The sequence below is a fragment of the Lissotriton helveticus genome, chromosome 3_1, assembly GCF_964261635.1.
Source record: "Lissotriton helveticus chromosome 3_1, aLisHel1.1, whole genome shotgun sequence".
Classification (NCBI taxonomy): domain Eukaryota; kingdom Metazoa; phylum Chordata; class Amphibia; order Caudata; family Salamandridae; genus Lissotriton; species Lissotriton helveticus.
Genome location: NC_136061.1, coordinates 1,912,377,358 through 1,912,397,611, shown reverse-complemented (window position 1 = coordinate 1,912,397,611; position 20,254 = coordinate 1,912,377,358). Strand labels below are relative to the sequence as shown.

The 20,254-nt window shown below is 45.3% G+C and overlaps 1 protein-coding gene across 5 annotated transcripts in view; it reads left to right on the top strand.

The window, feature by feature from the left end:
- The window catches only part of CARS1 (cysteinyl-tRNA synthetase 1), a 406,480-nt gene that overhangs the window by 273,099 nt on the left and 113,127 nt on the right, over window positions 1–20,254 (top strand). For all 5 annotated transcript variants that reach the window (XR_013608861.1, XM_078682918.1, XM_078682921.1 and 2 more), the window contains 3 exons: window positions 5,067–5,135; window positions 6,367–6,448; window positions 13,632–13,712. Coding sequence is in view for 4 of the 5 variants with exons in the window: in XM_078682918.1 (XP_078539044.1) it covers window positions 5,067–5,135; window positions 6,367–6,448; window positions 13,632–13,712 (232 nt within the window). In the remaining variant the exon portion in view is untranslated. The remainder of the gene's footprint in view (window positions 1–5,066; window positions 5,136–6,366; window positions 6,449–13,631; window positions 13,713–20,254) is intronic.

The window sequence follows — 20,254 nt, the reverse complement described above, 5'->3', positions numbered from 1 at the left end:
GTTCAAAACCGGATTTATTCCAGAGCCTTCACTCGACGCGTTTCGGGAATTGCCTTCCCTTTCTCACGAGTACAAGAGTTTGTTTGCATCCGTTTTTTAAATAAATCACGTGACAAAATCATAATAGACATAGTTAACAGACTACCCAATTCTCTTATGTCTGGAGCTATGTTGTACACAATTCATCACAAAATGTGCGGCAGTGCTCATGTAAGAAGCATAAAATTATACTTTACACATTTGTTATTTTCTCATGTATATTTTGCATCATAGCGGGCAGTTAGAAGCATTTCGAAGCATTAGCTATACATTACGCTCAATTCTACAAACGCCTGCCCAGATATTTCACTCCGGCCACCTTAGACAACATTCATTGTTTAGGACTATTGGCTGCTTGTAGTTACACTGTTTTGCATGTGGTCAAAACGTTTAGGGTAATGGCGCCAGCATACACATTCAAGGCTACTTGTAAAATGGCTTATTCGCTGCATGTTGTCCGTCACAGTGCGGCAGGCAATAAAGTTTTAAATGATGATGCCATTTTAACAGTTTGAAAAAATGGAACTAGAAAAAATAAATAAATAAACCATACATTATTCACGGTATCTTTCGGGGCTCGAACTCACCACCTTGGTGTTCGCGTCTTAGATCAAACAGTTAGATCCATCCCGCAACCTGAGTTTTAGCCGCATAATTTCTGCTTAGTGGCTTTGTAGGGCCAGATTCACCCATTATCTTGATGACATCATTTTCACTCCATCATGCCCCAGTGGGCACATTATTATATTTGCCTCGTCTCTGCATTGCTGACAATATCAATCATTTCGATTTGGATATACACCATTCATCAAATCTCGCCCCAGTGGGCTACTTGAATCGTATCAGTGTCATTGACCATGCCATGCCATGCAAGTCATGCTAGTGAACACAGTCTCATGTGCCAATTCTCTCGTCTGTGACTGCCCGTTGATACATACTGCCATGCACGTTCTGATAGTGTTGTACTGTCATACTCTCCCACATTCATTGGTACCTGTGATAAATGATAAAAACAGTGCTTTAGTGACTTTCAATTATTGTGCCTAAACTTCATTCGTGCACGATTAAAACAAGGTTGATAAACAGCCAAACAGATAAAATTACATCTTTGTACACAGCATATATCTATATTTATCCGAGGTGCACTCCTAGGGCTTCATCACAGTTATGCCCTTGGGGCTGAAGGGTATGGTATTTGATTATAAATCTTGACTCCAATCGTCTAAGCTCCTGAAGTCTATTCCCACCTCTTTCTCTAATGGGCACTTGGTCTAGTACCACATACGATAGGAGACTGTTGTTACTTTTGTGGTGAGATGCAAAGTGTCTTGCCATCGGATACTGTTTATCCTGATTTTTTATAGCTCTAAGATGCTGTAGGATTCTTTCTTTAGCCGGTTTGATCGTACTTCCCACATAGAATTTGTCGCAAGGACATTTCAGTGCATATACCACAAACTCTGTGTGGCAGTTCAAATGTTTGGTGATTCTGAAAGGGGGACACGCTTGTGACAGTTTTACCTCTTTCGTATTGTGGCTGAATTTACATGCCTTGCACCTGCCACAGACGAAAAATCCTTGGATAGGATTTGCTCTTTTTTTGGTGGCTATCAAAGTTTGGCATACTTTGTCTTTCAGGCATGGAGGTTTCCTATAGGTGATTTGGGGATGATCCCTCAGGCATGGGAGGATATCTTTATCAGTTTTGAGGGCATTCCAATGTTTGTTGATTGCCTCTCTCACTTTTTTGGTTTGGCAGTGATAATCAGTGATGAATCTTATTCCTTCATTCTCACCCTCTGTTTTCAGCCACAATACGAAAGAGGTAAAACTGTCACAAGCGTGTCCCCCTTTCAGAATCACCAAACATTTGAACTGCCACACAGAGTTTGTGGTATATGCACTGAAATGTCCTTGCGACAAATTCTATGTGGGAAGTACGATCAAACCGGCTAAAGAAAGAATCCTACAGCATCTTAGAGCTATAAAAAATCAGGATAAACAGTATCCGATGGCAAGACACTTTGCATCTCACCACAAAAGTAACAACAGTCTCCTATCGTATGTGGTACTAGACCAAGTGCCCATTAGAGAAAGAGGTGGGAATAGACTTCAGGAGCTTAGACGATTGGAGTCAAGATTTATAATCAAATACCATACCCTTCAGCCCCAAGGGCATAACTGTGATGAAGCCCTAGGAGTGCACCTCGGATAAATATAGATATATGCTGTGTACAAAGATGTAATTTTATCTGTTTGGCTGTTTATCAACCTTGTTTTAATCGTGCACGAATGAAGTTTAGGCACAATAATTGAAAGTCACTAAAGCACTGTTTTTATCATTTATCACAGGTACCAATGAATGTGGGAGAGTATGACAGTACAACACTATCAGAACGTGCATGGCAGTATGTATCAACGGGCAGTCACAGACGAGAGAATTGGCACATGAGACTGTGTTCACTAGCATGACTTGCATGGCATGGCATGGTCAATGACACTGATACGATTCAAGTAGCCCACTGGGGCGAGATTTGATGAATGGTGTATATCCAAATCGAAATGATTGATATTGTCAGCAATGCAGAGACGAGGCAAATATAATAATGTGCCCACTGGGGCATGATGGAGTGAAAATGATGTCATCAAGATAATGGGTGAATCTGGCCCGACAAAGCCACTAAGCAGAAATTATGCGGCTAAAACTCAGGTTGCGGGATGGATCTAACTGTTTGATCTAAGACGCGAACACCAAGGTGGTGAGTTCGAGCCCCGAAAGATACCGTGAATAATGTATGGTTTATTTATTTATTTTTTCTAGTTCCATTTTTTCAAACTGTTAAAATGGCATCATCATTTAAAACTTTATTGCCTGCCGCACTGTGACGGACAACATGCAGCGAATAAGCCATTTTACAAGTAGCCTTGAATGTGTATGCTGGCGCCATTACCCTAAACGTTTTGACCACATGCAAAACAGTGTAACTACAAGCAGCCAATAGTCCTAAACAATGAATGTTGTCTAAGGTGGCCGGAGTGAAATATCTGGGCAGGCGTTTGTAGAATTGAGCGTAATGTATAGCTAATGCTTCGAAATGCTTCTAACTGCCCGCTATGATGCAAAATATACATGAGAAAATAACAAATGTGTAAAGTATAATTTTATGCTTCTTACATGAGCACTGCCGCACATTTTGTGATGAATTGTGTACAACATAGCTCCAGACATAAGAGAATTGGGTAGTCTGTTAACTATGTCTATTATGATTTTGTCACGTGATTTATTTAAAAAACGGATGCAAACAAACTCTTGTACTCGTGAGAAAGGGAAGGCAATTCCCGAAACGCGTCGAGTGAAGGCTCTGGAATAAATCCGGTTTTGAACACTTATGCTGGCCTGGACTTCGTTCTTTGGATAAACGTGAACGTGTGTGTTTGGTTTGTAGGGAGTGGCGACCCTGTCCATGGCCCGCCGCTGACAGAGGCCACCTCAGCTTGAATGCCAAAACTTTTCTTGGATATATATATATATATGTATGTATATATGTGTATGTGTGTGTGCATAAATATATATATATATTTTTACTTACACGCACACATACACACACACACATACATAGACACATACACATACATATATATATAGATATATATATATATATATATATATATATATATATATATATATATATATATATATATATATATATATATATATATATAAACGTGTATAAATCAGATTTACAAATTCTTGAACAATAATAATTGCAGGAGTGTGTTGGATATGCATAATTATTTGTTAATTTACCTGATGGTTTTTCTTTTTATTGTCTGTGAGAGGGGGGGAGAAGTGTACGTAACAGTACTGTAATGCCCAGAGTTTTGACTTTCCTTTAGTCTGTAATTATTCGAAATTAATGTGGACTATTTCTTCAGATATGTGAATGATCCACACATTTTAATGCCTTGCAGGAAGACATTATTTTTGCACATCTTCTCTAGGGCATTGTTCTTAATTAAATGTAGCTTGAACTGAAGATTAGGGACCTACTGTCCTTCCCTTTAACCAGATAAGTATAAAGCATGTTTTACTGTATCCTCTAGAAGCATTGAATTACTTAGGTTTCCAATGTAACTTCAGCTATACAGCTTATGCCCAAGCAAATGTCAGTACCATTGTAAGGAGGACAAAAATAATGGCTTTCCAGTTCCACCATAGCCAACCGTATGCATATTGTGAACACAAATAGGTGACCACAACTAAAACTAAGAATTCCGGAACTTACAAGACGTTACATACACTCTCAAATAAGTATAATACTCAGATGGCATGTTAGACACACCATCCGGACGAGTCAGAAATAAGGACTACATAGCATTAAAGACATGTTGTTGATCTAGCACTCTGTACATTGTGTTCATGCATTGCTGTGGTTGCCATGTCATGCAGCTAATGCTCATGCGTTGAGGGAGAAATTGGTCTCCCTAGTAATAGGATGCATATATTAGCCACTGCAATAGATCAGTCATATTCCATCTCTTCAAGTGATGGGTCAAATTAGACATATCAGACGATCATGCAAGAGAACCAGTTTGGGCGTGAAAGTCAAGACTATTGAACTAGTAGTGTTGATTGTAATTGGAGCACTTTGCCAGAAGGCTCGTATGGAAGGGCAAAACCACAAGAGATGAGACAAGTCACCCCCATTTCCCACACAGTGGCAGCAATCAGAGGATGTAGATATGTTTGTATATTTGGTCTAAAAAATATAGTTTCAATGATAGATTATTTACTGCCTTGCGTATTGTGATTACCATTATGGTCAATGAAATTGCATCTGACCACTGCCTTTTTAGCTTGTACAGAATATTCTGCTTCTTTGTCATGACCCGGATTTGCACACAGTGCTACTGAGATAGCCACACTTTTTTATTATTAATATGCCTTGGGGGCCCTTTGCTTTCGCTCGCTGTCTTATTGTAACACTTGGTTTCCCCTGTTGAAGTTAAAACCTTTCTTTGAACAGATATTTGGAGCAATGGAAGATGAAGAATTGATTGGGTTCCCTATTGGAGGAAATGCACAGAATGTTAATGTGAGTTGTGAACCAATGATTAATTCAATTCTCTAAATATTGTCTTGATAGGATGTCATCAAAGGATGTCTTTAAAAGTGTGATAAAGAGAGATAGAGTGGTCATGCATGAACAGATTACAAGTACAACGGCCTTCGAATCCTTCGGTCAGTGTTCTACATCTTGTTTGTGCTTTTACTAAAATCAGTTTGGAATTATATATATTTTTAGTATTTCATTTTCCCTCCATTGACTGATCTCTGACCATGCCAGTATATACCAGGAAACATAAAATGTTTTACACTCACAAATGAAAGATTTCTAAAGTTATTGTATGCAAAGTGTGTTTAACTTTTCTTCTTGATTTTAACTTGCATTTCATCTTCATGAATTCTGTGGTATAACGGTATTAGAGTAAATACTCTTACTGCAAGTGCATTATCACAGTTACTTTGCAATACTCTATTATTCACATTAACCACACAGACATCAACTCACCAAAATGTCTGGAGTAGCATACGTTAGATCATTTACTCTTTGACTCCTGATGACCGAGAATAGCCTGCTTGACCCCACCTTTAGATTTTCAGCAGGCTTGTTTTTCATGCCATTGTGGAAGAGAAGTATACACTCTACATAGGACACACTGCAAAAAGAAATCCAGGAGTGTGTGCAGTTTGATAGCGTCCTTTAAAGATTTGCATAGTTTTTCTCATGTTTTCCTAAATTGTCTGATGTGGTGTGTAAATATTTTGCTTGATGGAGTAAGAGATGCACCAATGGTGTTTTATTTTTTCGTTGTTACTAATAATTGGAGAATCCTGGCAGTGCACTAGCATTTAAGTCAGCCTCTATATACGTTGAGTTCTGTAACGGAGATTGTAATCAGTATTCATATGACTGAAATGGATGGAAGTGCTGCATGGAGCAATTATGTTCAGATGCCCTACACTAGACGATGAGTTTTGGTGATTGATTGACAGCACTTGTACAGAGTACAACATCCAGCTGGATTTGTTATCACTGATGCAGAGTGACAATGCTATGATGTTATTTTGCATTACACCTTAAATAAACAGATTGAAACATAAAAAGGGCCTGCTCTCAGAGTACGCATATAATGTATTCAGAAGGTTTTAAGCCATGACTTTCTTAATTCCCAGACACACCATGCTCATAATGTTTGTCTCGTCGTTAGTACATTTTAGCTATGGTTCAGTTGTTGCTGAATGCAAATCTTTTTTTTCATCAGCTTGAATCTACAGTGATGCCATATCTGCAAGTGTTGTCTGAATTTAGGGAAGGAGTGAGGAAAATTGCCAGAGAAAAGAAAGGTAAGAGATCAGTGTCATATTTGTGTTATCTACGCATTTTATATTAAAACAGAATTTCATGTTGAGTGAAGAATTACCAGTCCTTGATACGATTTATAATGAGTTAAAATAATTCCTAAGGTTTTTGGGGATTTAGTAAAAGTTGTATTATGCACGCCTCCCAAAAGGCTTAACCTACCCAATTGAATCTAACAATGCCTAGCTTCATTACTTTTTAGGTCTCGCCTAGCGTTGCAGCGCGCATGCGCTGCTCGCTCTGCGAGACATATTGTTAATGATGAGATTTCAGAAGGGTACTTGAAGCCCCGCCCATCATTTTCATTGGGTCGCGACAGCGTTTATGCTAAATGCTGGCTTCCCATTGAAAAGGATGCTTTTTTGTTGCCGCCCTTACTCCTTTTCATCCGGCCCATCCAGACTGGGTTGTCTGCTTCACGGCTGTCGTGAAGCAATTTCTTATCTTTAGGGGGCCATCTGTTTCTATTTAGCGTGGCCTTAGCGTGGTCGCTTTCACTTTTGCTGCCTCATCCCCGCACTTCCACTTCTTGTCGTCTCTGTCTTTATGCCAAGGCGAGGGAAACATTTTGGGAATAGAGTTCCAGTTACAAATTAACCCCCATTCCTACAGCATAGTGTTGGGATTAGTGACACAGCGTGAGTGAGAGAGTTAAGAGTGCGAGAGAACAAGAGGAAAGTTGTATAAATTACCCATTTTTTTAGGGCGAGTATTCTGCTTTTGTGTGAAGGAAACGGATTTGCTGATTAACTAAAATTGAAAATTGAAAAATAACCAAAGACCACTTTCCTGCCCTTCACAAAAATCTTGAGTTTTTTCCGGAGAACCTCACTTGCTGTAGGTCCTACTTCGGTCCTATTTCTCTAAAACTGCCTTCTCTCTCTTTCTCTTGGATTCTCTGCCCGCACCCCTTAGCATGCCCCTTTCTATGCCAGTCTACCCACCCCTCTCGCGCACACGTCATGCATCTGCTTCCTTCTCTAGTCCTCTCCCCCACTTCATACTGTTAATACAACCGCCGTCTCTCTCTCTCTCTGCACACTTGTACCGCACTCCACCCTGCCTTTCTCTTGATACTGAAGTCCTTTTTGGGGCAGCTCCAGATTGCCTGCTGAAGAGCTCACCCAATCGTCCAGGACCCTGTGGGGGAGGGGAGTGTAGTGGGTGATGATATCATCTGTGGATACGGTTGCGCAGGTGCTGCCAACTGTCCTGGTGGAGGCCGGGCCGTATTCTCCCAGGTGGTTGCCGACAGAAGAGACACAGCTAAGTTCACGATCAGATGTGGACTGGACAACACCAACTCACTGGGCAGAGAGTGGTTTTGTCAGCAATGGCCCTACAGCGCTACACCTGGTTGAGGAGGACTGGCTTTTCTGGGGATGTCCAAGCCTTAGTTATGAACATGTCCTTTGATGTCCGTCTCTTTGGGGACAAGGCGGTTTCAGCGCTGGAACCCTTTACGGACAGCAGGGGTACGGACAGGTCCTTGGGACTTTCCATGGCCCTTTGTCACCCCCAATCTGCCTTTTGTCGCCACGGAAGAGGCTTCCAGCCGCGTCTGTATCTGCCCAGCAACCATGGCGAGTAAACTTTACAGTGGGGAGCCAGCGGTCAGGCCAGTCCCACACCTTTGCGGTAGGCGCAGCCTCCAAGCCCTTATAGTATGCCTCCTTATGACCATGGGCAACTACTTGGCTGCACGATCCGCCATCACCTGTACCACTGACGAGCTATCACATCGGACCAATGGGTTTTGTAGTTGGTCAGTAAGGGCTACCCCCTCCCCTTCAAGACTACCCCTCCACCCATGCTATATGCTGATACAGGACCATCTTTCTCTGCTCAGTCAGGAAGTGACGGCTGTCATGGCCAAGTGGGTAGAGAGACGGTGACAACACCAGAAACGGATTGTGGTTGCTATTCCTGCTATTCATGGTGTCCAACAAGGACGCAGGCCTTTGTCCTATCCTAAACCTGCGCCCTCTCAATTTCTTTCTCAAGAAGTAGAAGTTGCAAATTCTCACCCTCGCTTAAGTCTTGTCTGCCCTGGAGCCAGGAGATTGGATGGTGATGCACATTTCCACATTCCCCATCCTGCCTGTCCACAGGCATTACATGTGGTTCACGGTGGGCCACGAGCACTTTCAGTTCGCTGTGCTCACTTTTGGCCTCACCAGCTCTTCTCTGGTATTTACCGAGGTGATAGCAGTGGTTACAGCTCATTAGTGTAGATCAGGGGTGCCAGTCTAACCGTCATAAGCTGTCGCCTCCCACCTTCAGCCTATGGCAGACCTCCTGTATTCGCTGGGGTCCACTATCAATGTGCTGAACTCACACCTGACTCCCTCTCAGACGCTCTCGTTCATAGGAGTTGTTCTAGACATAGTGCAGTTTCGGGCCTATCCTCCCGAATGGCGAGTCCAGGATATTCAGAATCTGATATCGATCTTTCAGCCTCTAATCTGGATTTTGGCGCGACTGAAAGAGGTTGCTCGGCTTCATTGCCTCCTGCATTCTGCTTGTGACACATGGCCTCTGGCATATGTGGACTGTACAGTGGGTCATGAAGTTCCAGTGAATGCAGCATCAGGGAAATCTCTCCAAAATTGTCCAGGTCTCGAAGGGGACTGCACAATATCTGCAGTGGTGGTTAATGAACCGCGATTGTTTCAGCAGCAAGCCCCTCTCCATCCCCCAACCAGATCTAACTGTAGTGACGGATGCGTCATTCCTACCAATTTTTTTCTGGCACACAGGCGTCCCTCCACCAAAATAGCATATGCCTACCGCTGAGGTAAGTTTTCGGAATGGCGTGCAGACAAGCAGGTTTGACCCCCCCTTTCTGCTCCTCTTTCTCAGGTTTTTCTCTTTATTCTTTCCCTTGCCCAGCAGGGCTCTGCTCTGGGCAAATTAAAGGGTTATCTTTCTGTTATTTCGTCCTTTCTGCGATTGCTTGACCAGCAATCCCTCTTCAAATCCCATATTGTACGTAGGTTCTTGCAAGGTGTACAACATATGTTTCCACCTTATCTCTTTATCATGCCTCAGTGGGACCTTAATCTTTTCCTGACGGTTCCTGATGTGTGCTCCCTTTTCACAACTGTCCTCTCGGGCTCCTTATTACCAAGACCGCTTCCCTTGTGGCAATAAAATCTGTCTAGAACGTCAGTGAGCTTTAGGCTTTGTCATCCATGCCTCCATACCTCAACATATCCCCAGAAAAGCTGATCCTATGAACTAGAGCTTCCTTTCTGCCGAAAGTAGTCACTCCCTTCCATGTAGGCGAGTTCATCACTCTGCCTACTTTTTCTTCTCTGCCATATCTCTCTAAGGAAGAGGAGCAACTTCATCATCTGGACCCAAAAAGAGCACTGTCGTTCTACACTGATTTCACAAATGAGTTCCAGGTGGATGACCAACTCTTCGTGGCGTATGTGAGGGCAAATAAGGGAGAGGCTGTGCTGAAGCAGACCATCTCCAAATGGATTGTGCTCTGCATTAAAATCTGCTATGCATTGGCCAAGAAGCAACTCCCCTGAAGGCTTGCATGCTCATTCCACCAGAGCAAAAGCTATGACCACTACATTAGAACGCAGAGTACCGGTCCTGGACATCTGTCAGGCAGCAACGTGGGTTTCCTTGCACACTTTCACCAAACTCTTCTGCTTGGACAGTCAGATCCGTCGGGATGAGCACTTTGCCCGTTCGGTCCTGCAGAACTTTTTGGTATGAAATTGTTTCGCAGACCCACCTCCAAGGAGGTTTTGCTTGGGTATCTATTCTTAGGTAAGGAATCTGTGGCTAGAAGCTGCTTACCTTTGGTAACGCCTTTTCTGGTAGAGGCTCTGTATCGCTGCAAATTCCTTATCGACCCACTCTTCCTTCCCACTCTGCAAACAGATTTCTAGGGACAGGGCTTTCCCCTTTTAGGGCCCTAGGTTTCCCCACCATTGGTCCTTGTTCTTCGTGGCTCCACGTTTCTGGTGTGGAAAAGCGCAAAAAGGAACTGACTTCAGCCCGGGGTGACGCCTATATGGGCAGAGCGCACATCATGTCCGGCGCGAACGCCACCGCCACGTGGAGCCAATAGATGCTTGTAGGAAACTTCCCCTTTTTGCCTGGTATTCAATTAAATTTGGACAGCAAGTGCACTGGGTTCCTGCTGTCCAGATCTTTTTCCAAAAAACTGTAAACATTTTCCCCCAATTGGAATACCTTTGGCACCCCATAAGGTCCTAGTAAATGGTACTCCAGGTAACTAGGTTAGGAGTACTAAAGAGAGCCCCTAAGGGCTGCAGCATGTATTGACCCACCCTAAAGTGCCCATCACCTAACTCATGCAGACTACCATTGTAGGCTGCGTGTCTTGGTGCAGACAAAATTGAAAACACAACATGGCACACATCCTTATGTGCCGTGCCTGCAGACATTGCATGCAGCATTGATAAGTCACCCCTACAGCAGGCCTAAAGCAAGGTGCACTACACTACATGTGTGGACATACCTGCATGAGCAGATATGACCCTGTGCTGGATAGTTCAATTACTGCCAGCGCAAGTGATCAGGGAAGTCATTTTAAGTACATGTACTGGACACTGGTGAAAAAACAAGTTCACCAGCTACATCATGGGTTCACTGAAACCAAAGATGGTTGGTATCAAACTTCTTCTAATAATGAACCCACACTGATTCCAGTATTTGATTTATTAATGCATGCACACAGTGGGCACCTTAGAGGTACCCACTGAAAAACCTACCAACTACTAGTGCGCTGACTGACTGGTTCTGACCAGCTTACCAACACAGACTAGTTTCTGACCCCCAACGGTAAGGGCCCACACTCTCAGGAAATCCAGAACAAAGCCTACTCTCATAGTGGGTAAGAGCCTACCACCTTTGGTATGCGAACCAGGCTTCCCTCCAAGGCAGTGCCACCCCCACTAGGCCATTTGGCATCTGGACAGGCGGGAAAATTAGTAGTCAGAGAGGCGTGTTCACCTTCAGGCTAGTTCCACCCCTAAGGTGGGCTACCCAATGTGGATACAACATTCAAAAGTCTGCCATCTTGATGATGGCAGAATTATGAACTCTGGGACAGGGTTATGCCCACTTCCCATGGGAAGTGGTCATATAAGGGACGTAGTTACCCCAGGGGTAAGCTACTACCCCACACTCCCAGAACAGCCCTAAATCTAGTATTTTGGGGAGCACCTGGCACCAGGAAAACAAATCCTGCCAACCTGAAAGAAGTAGGACATTGAAGAGCTACAAGAAGAGAGGACCAGCGACTGCTTTGGTGCCAACCCTGTTGGCCTGCCTACTGTCCCCTGACAACTGTGGCAAAGATGTCTTGTCCTGCAGCTGCCTGCGCCTCCAAAAGACCAGGAGGACTTCCAGCCTTCACCCAAGACCCAGGAACTCCGGTGAGAGTAGCAGAGTTGATCTCTTGTGTCCTGAAGGCACCCAGCAGAACAGACGAGGACTCCAGACCGCCAAAGCCCAACACTGGAAAGCACTACTGCACCCGTGCCCCCTAGCCCGGTTTGAAATGGGCCAATGGTGCCAGCATGGTCCCCAGACCGTCCAGAGAATAAGCCCACCTTGGGTTTACCAACAGTGGACTTCCCGGCCCTGCCTGCAGCCCAAGGTAAGACATCTGCAGCTAGATAGTCTCTACCAGATAGGGTTTTGCTGAAGGTAAATAACTTGTCCTTTACTGGTCTCCTACTGTTTGTAAAATTGTGGTGCCAGTCCTCTGCAGCAGAGTCCTTTGCAGATTCACCTAGTACATAGAGGTATGTGCTCACATTTGTGGGTGTTTTGAGGCTGCATGTGTGTATCATATGCGATACATGTGGCCATAGTCACTGGGATCCATTCTGTATTTGCTACATCCAAATGATACCTAGGACAGAGAATTGGAGAGCGTCCCTACAGCTGGTGTGAATTGCAGGGCTCTTCCAAGACATTTCTGGGATTCTTTGTAGTGAGTCACACTTTTCGATGCGGACAAGAGAAGAGAGCGATAGGGGCCCTTTGAAGCTAGAGAGTATCCCCCTGCCTTTTCATGGTCCATTGTTCTCTCTAAGGGCTATCTCCCACTGCTTTCGCTCACCTCATTCCGAGGTAGGGCCAGGGCAAGATCACCACTCTTTATTCTTAGTCAGCTTTGCAGTGCATACCATTTCAAGCAGCATGCCTTGCCAGCAGAACAAAGGCACAACCTGCTTTGCAAACTTACTGAGACAACAGAAAAGGTACCAGGCATACCCAGAAAATCTAGAAGGAAGTAAGGGATCAGGATCTCCACTAACGGGGGGAGTAAATATTCCAACGTGTACTGGCCTACAACCTGGTCAGCACTTCCCAGGACCCACCCGGTAACAGTTCCCTCCAAGGGAGTCCCAAGAGACTTAGACAATATCCTAGATGGTTGTCCTAAAGCATCAGCATAGGCTGCCTCCCCAGTAGCTATTGAAAGGTATTAGTGCTATCCGGTTTAATTAGTTATTTCTGAAACATTATGTTCAGTATTTCGTTGGGAGTGAGTTGAGTAAGATAATTTGTTGTCAAAAGAACAATGGGCATTGAATTATTTACCAGATCAAGTTGCTAATGAAGGTCTGAGCCTCTAACCCATCATCACCTCCATGAGTAAGCCTTGGCCTGCTCTACTTTCCCAAGGGTTTGTAGTCCTCCGTTTTGGGTTCAACACTAAGCTTAATCCCCAGGACTCCAATAGTAAAAGGCTCTGATAGACACAACCTGAGGCCGGTAATTCTTCACTGCCTAGGGAATCCGGAAAAAGTTCCCACACCTCCCTTCAGTAAACATAGAGCATATAAGGGGTTTAGCATGGTAGGGAGTATTCCTTGACCGCATAAGTGGCAGTGGTTTTGTTAAACAAGGGCCCAATGGTTATTTTATTAATTGCTACACAACTGCAGGATTGGTGGTGGTGTCAGTGCTTAGTGTGGATCACTATTGAGTAGTCTGGGACGGCACCACAGGCCAGCAATGTTTTACCAGTTTTCCAGACTTTGATTTATCAACTGCTGAAAGTGGAATCTTGAATATAGTATTGTGAACCTAAGATTATATCCTTTGATGTTGTAGAGCGACACCAACGCTTGAGAAGATAAATTATAGTTCTCTATTTTACAGTTTCTGAAGTGCTGAAAGTATGTGATGATCTCCGAGATGACTTACTACCTGAACTAGGAGTTCGGCTAGAGGACCATGAAGGTAAATTGACAAAATCCATCTGCTAATCTTCTTCCTTGTTTGCACATTTATATTTGGGATATATACTATGACCTTTATTAGAAAACGAGTTTGCAAATGTTCTAAAACATTGAGACTTGTACTTTAGTTTACAATAAGCATTAGCAGTCAGTAATAAAACAGTTGTGCACTTTATTTGTCATAGCATAACCTCATTGTCCACTTGCGTGGCTGTCATCTTATGTCACAGAAGCTGAAATCATTTGTTAATAAACTCTCACTACTGGATGCTAAAGTTGCATTTAAAAGAATCTAAAAATATAGTTCTTACATATCTCATTAGACAATCATTCGAAACAAATGTAAAAACGTAATGCACAGTGTGGACATTATTATCACTGAAAGGGCTTCATTGTGTAATGTCTTAGCATATCTTTTAACACTGGACAATTAGATAAAGAGTGTGTTAGGTTTTGCTAATCCAAACTCTCATACAGCATTTGATTTTGTTGGTTCTCATCTCACCAAACACTGTAATACTCATTTAAGGGTACATAAAGAAACCTAATTTATGTAAGTAAAAACCCAATTAAAAGTCCCCTTCTTCAACTCCCTAAACCTACTTGGAATTTCACTGCCTCTCCTCTCCGTCCCTCAGCATAAAAAAATTATGACCGCCTCAATTTAGAACTCCCCACTCCAACCACCTCCCTTTGCCCCCTCCTAGCTCTCCTTCTCCCTCCAAAACAAATCTGACAGACTAGCTCACTGCCACTGGTGGGGTCTTGGCACACAACCACAGCCTGGGCACAACCAGACTGGACACAAAAAAGTGCAAGAAGGCAAGGCAAAGGCCTCCATCAGTGAACGCAGCATCTGGACCGACATTCCCATATCCATCAACCCTGCCCCAACATTATTCTAAGTTAGGAAGGAGCTGAAGGCACACCGCTTTAATGAACACTAAATCATGTCCCAGTAATAGTCCACTTCTGCTCTGAGAGCTCAGCTACTCCTCCAGTGACTCTTTGATTGTATCTCTGCCTGTCTAAATCAGTCTTGACCCTGTACCCAATGGCAACAGTCCAGCCCGAACTGCCAGGCCAGGACTGGAAACCAGCATCCTAGGGCCAGTTGCGGACTTTCAGTCCTCATCAGCCAGGATAGCTTCACTCCAGTGGCACGGAGAGCACGGGACCCACGTCTGGGCTTACCCGTCCCACTCAGGGTGACCAATATAAATCAAGGTCATCACTCAATACATTGCAGATGATGTTTTAATCATTTGTTTCAACACCTTTTGTTAATAAATATTTGTGCTATAGACCATTACATGCGAAGTAATCTTCTTCCAAATTATATGTAACGATCAATCTGTCAAAATGGGACAAACAAGGGCTTTTGTTTCTGTTTCTTTATCTCATCCCTCTCCTTTTAATATTTTTTTGCTGTAATTTTAGCTGTGTGCAGGCTGCAGAAATGCATTAACAAGTCCTTTTTGGCGATTTTTGCTGCCACAAATCCTAACTCGAGTGTTACCATGGTCCCATTCAACCATATACACAAGCCATCGCTCTGCACTCGGTCCCTGCTGGCCCATCCACGTTATTGCTACCCACCGCTGAGCCTGAGGCATCATTAGGTGTAGGAATTTAAAAGCCTTTTTCTGGCCTCTATGATGGAGAATGTCTCGCAACTGGCATATTGCATGGTCCGCGGCAACATGCGTCCACCCACACCTGTCAGTCGATCCAGCACTCACAACCAAAGGTCTCCTGAGCAGGAAACGGGACACATAGCCGATCTGGAATCATGGCCCCGTAGAGGAGGAAGACTAGATGGGGAACCCCACCCACCTCCAACAGGCCCTGAAAGTCAGCGACGTGGTCGGAGCCACCAGAAACGTAGACCATAGCTCCCACTTTATGACCGAAATACTAGCATATTGAAAGAACTGTCTTACTTAAAAACTTACATGTGCTGCCTCAAATTCAATTAATTCCTCATTGGGGAACAGGTCCCCCAGTGCTTAGCAGCCAACCTCCCTCCCGACCGAAACATCCACCAACTCCAACAACACCCAGAAGGCCAGCGAAATCCCAAAATACAAAGTCCCTGGCGAAGGGAGCTCTCCCCAGGACCACCCGCACGGTGCCTTCCCATATGGAGGCAGGAGTTGTGGGAAGAGAGGCGACCCTTGACGCATTGACGCGATCTCTCGCAGTTGCCCTCCTCATACCAATGTGCTTCATACTGCACCAGGGAGGCCAGGTGATATTGTTCCAGATTAGGAACCGCTAAGCCCCCCCTCCAGTAGCTGAAAGAGTATTTCCCTCACCTCTCTGCTCTGACCCCTAGACCAGATTAGTGTGTTAAGAAGGAAATGCAAATGCCAAAACACCGCCGGGGGTAAAACATTCAGGGCACGCGGAATTGAATAGAATCATCTTGGTAGGAACACCATCTTGGAGATGGCCATCGACCCATAAGCAAGAAAGGGAGCGGGTTCCAAAACTGCATGGAGGAGCGAAGGCCAGTCCGATATATTGAAGGCACTTCTGTGGTGTATGGACCACCATCTCTCCCAGGTAGCGGAATACTGGGACTGCTGAGGTGGCGAAAGATAAACAAGCATTTGCAATGCAATAGGTCTCGTATTAATGATAGTTTGAGGTTTTGGCGTTGCAAATAATAATGCTACGGCAATAGCTCATACTTACAGTAATTCTTGACCTAGTGCATTACAAATGCTTATGTAGTGAGCCAGGAACCAGCATTGTATGTCTCAGTGCAGTCCTGCAAGCTGCTCCTAGAGCCTAGAGGTCCCTAGTGAACAAGACACCGCCACTGCATGTCTAGGTGCAGTACCGCAAGCGGCTCCTAGAGGTCCCTAGTGAGCAAGGTACCAGCACTGCATGTCTCGGTGCAGCACCCCAAGCTGCTCCTAGAGGTCCCTAGTGAGCAAGGCACCAGCACTTCATGTCTAGGTGCAGTACAGCAAACTGGTCCTCAGAGGTCCCTAGTGAGCAAGGCACCAGCTCTGCATATCTACAAAGTTGGATTTATTGGCATTATTAATGGCAATGTTTTTTACCTAGCCATGTTGCAGGGTGACCTCTTTTGGTCACATATAGTACCGCACCCTGCAGAAGATATGGTAAATCCACCCTACCCATAATGCATTGCATGCAAGACAGTACTAAGAGTACATTCAAATAGCTATGTCCTTATATACAATTAGTTGTTTTGAAATGTGAAAAGAATTATTACATTAATTTCGGATTAGGTTGTACTCTGTGTGGAGCTGATGAAGGGAAATTTATAGACGGTCTCATATAAATGTGAGATGTTCTAGTGAGTGAAGTAACCACTGCCAGCCTATTATAGGGCTAAGTGTGTGTCCTGCCTGAAGCCTTTAACCCGTTTATCGCGGTGATAATTTTGCCGCAGTGCGGAGCGTTCTATTATGTGGGAGGGGCCGCGTCGACCAACGGACGTGCGCAGCACTACCAAGGTAGTGCTCGCGACGGCTGTTGGCCAACGGCAGCAAGGAAAGGGTAAAGAAAATAGTGCCGTGAGGCTGTAATTAAAACCTAGGAAGTAACAACGCATGTAACGGGGTGTCCTCATGGGAGGTTACAAGAAGAGACAAGGCGGTTGGCTGAGTTATCTGCTATTCCTGTTCTGCACCATTCCAAGTTCTCCAAGCCTGGAGTTACTCCTGCCCAGTTTCAGAAGTTTCAAGCAGAGATGATGCACTTATTTGTGCTGACGGCTCCCTCTGGAGCGCCTTCAGACCACATGGAACTGAGAGGTTCCCCAACCAGATCTACGCCGTCGACCCTCCCTTAGTGCCAGTTTGGCCCTCTGGATCCATTGCAACTCCCGTCATATGCCCTGCCCTCGGCACTGCGACCCCTGTCAGAGTATGAGCCACTAAAGCCGTTGGCAACTTTGCCAGCACCGGTCACTGCGGGGCAGCCCACCGCCGACTTCAACATGAATCCGATGCCACTTCTTCTTTTGAAGAATCCTTCTAATTTGGCCACTGGCCCTGCCCCAGACCACGGAATGTGTCTTCCATGACATTTTGGGACAGATTCAGACATGTGCGAGGAACCATTGGACAGTTTTAGGAGAATAACTAGTAGGAAAAATTGCAAGAGGTGAGCCCACTTGACAACCCACCAGACTTTGTCACCCGAACCCACCACTTTAAAAACAGCATATTTTGCAATGATGATACACAGGACTACAAATGTGGTAAACCTCCATCTGCCTGTGCAGGAGGTCAAATCTAATCTCTTGACTGACGTTCTACAGCCTGGTCGCACTTTGCATGAGCCTCTCCTCCCATTTAATGAGGACTTGACAGATGACTTCTTGGGGACCTGTGCCACAGCCTGTTTAGGGGTGCAAGTCAATTGCCAGGTTGCCTGCCGTGATCGGCTACTGCTGGGAGATCCAGCCTTTTTGTCTCAACATCCTTCTCCTGAGAGACTGGTGAGGCAGGCCTCCGCCAGCAAAATTAACTTGAAGGCGTTCTCCTCTGCGCCATGTGACATAGTTGAAATGCAGTGATACATTTGAATATAGAGTGCTCTTGTCCATGAGTTTGGGCCTCCTATCAATAAACATCTCCTGTCTTTTGGGATGTTTTTCCCACACCCTGTGGGGTTCAGAGGCCCCAGGCCAGCCCATGTTTTTGGAGGAAGCCAGAACTGTTCTGTCCCAGGCCAGTCAGGATGGCGGTCATGCAGCTAAGTTTTCAATCCACTGTGGGCTCTACGTGACTGATTCTTTGGACAGGGCCACTGGTATCAGGGTGGTCCTCGGGCGACTTGCTTGGAAGCGGTCCACTGGGTTCTTTGGGGATGTCCAAACTAGCTTTATGGACCTGCTATTTGATGTCTCCAAACTTTTTAGGGATAAGCAGACTCATAGTGCTTTAAGGAAGGTGTTACGGCCCACTCGCTTGGGTTGTCGGCCACCCCATGCCAACCCCAGGGCTGATTCCTCCCGGAATGGGATTGGACAAGGGTTTCAGTCTCATTACCTGCCACCATCAGCTCAACATTCACCCCAGTCCTTTCAGGGCTGTGGGCGGGTATGCGATGATTCACATGGAAAACAGGGGCAGGGCGCAGGCCAATCTTATGCTCCTTTGGCTGCGGGGTTCCTAAGCTTTTTAAATGGGTGCTTACTCGCGCACAAACACCCTGTTGGTGTCAGGATTCATGTTTCACCTTGCACAAGTAGGTGCTACAGTTAATTCAGAAGGGTTACGCCCTCCCCTTCTTGGACACTCCCACCGCCCTTGCCACCTTTCCAAGAACGGCTGACTGAGGACCAGCTGTTCCTTTTGCATCAAGGAGTGCAAGCTCTTCTGGCCAGGGAGCCATAGAGAAGGTGCAGCTTCTTTCTGGTGCCAAGAAAGGATGGGGACATCGCCCCATTTTAGATTTTTGCCCCCTCTCCAGGCCTTCCTAAGGAAGGACAAGTTCAAGATACTTACTTTGGCTCGGATCTGGTCTGCCATTGACCCTGGAAACAGGATGGTAACGCTCGACCTGCAGGACACCTGTTTCTACATTCCCGTCCAGCAGGCCCACAGGTGCTAACTGAGGTTCACGGTGGTCCACAAGCTTTTTTCAGTGAGCTGTGCTCCTGTTCTGCCTCACCAGCACCCCTTAGGTGTTCATGAAAGGGATGGCGGCCCATCTGCGGAGGTCAGGTGTCCCAGTATTTTCCTACCTTGACGACTGGCTTAATTACCGCCCCGCCCCAGGCAGTCATCACCCACCTCCAGACTGCAGCGAACCTCCGGACACTATTGGGGTTCACTATCATTGTGCTGAAGTCACATCTGACTCCTAAGATGCTCCTTTCCATAAAAGACACTATGGGCATGGTTTGGTTTCATGCCTTTTCTTCTGGAAAAGAAAGTACAGGACATTCAGTCTATGATCCTGATCTTTTGGACTTGGTCCTGGATCTCAGTGAGGTCACTGTTAGGCTGATGGGACTGATGGCCTCCTGCATCATGCTGGTCAAGCACGCCAGTTGCTAACACCACCACCATTTAGTATTGCAACATGCGTGGTGGGGTTTTGGACTGTGAAATTGGGGGCCCTATGACTGTGTATGTAAATGGAGCACCAGGGGATTTTCATAGTGAGACAACACCTGATGGCATCTCAGAAAACTAGGGTGGACCTAGTAGATCGTGAATGGCGGTTGCACCTGGAGGTAGCACAGGGTTTCTTCCGCAAATGAGGAGAATCTTGGCTCGATCTGTTTTCCACCGCGAAGAACTCGCGACATCAGCACTTCTGCCCGTTGGGATTTCCAAGGTGGCTCGCACTTGGAGACTCATTCCACTTAGAGTGGACTTCGAAATGCCACTCTTTCCCCGAGTTCTCAAGAAGATCAGGACAGACTGGGCCCAAGTCATCTTAGTGGCCCCAGACTGGGCAAGGAGAGTATGGTATCCCGAGCATCTGTCCTCAAATTGGGTTTCCCCTCTAGGAGGATCCTGAGTAATAGCAGCAGGGCAGGGTTCT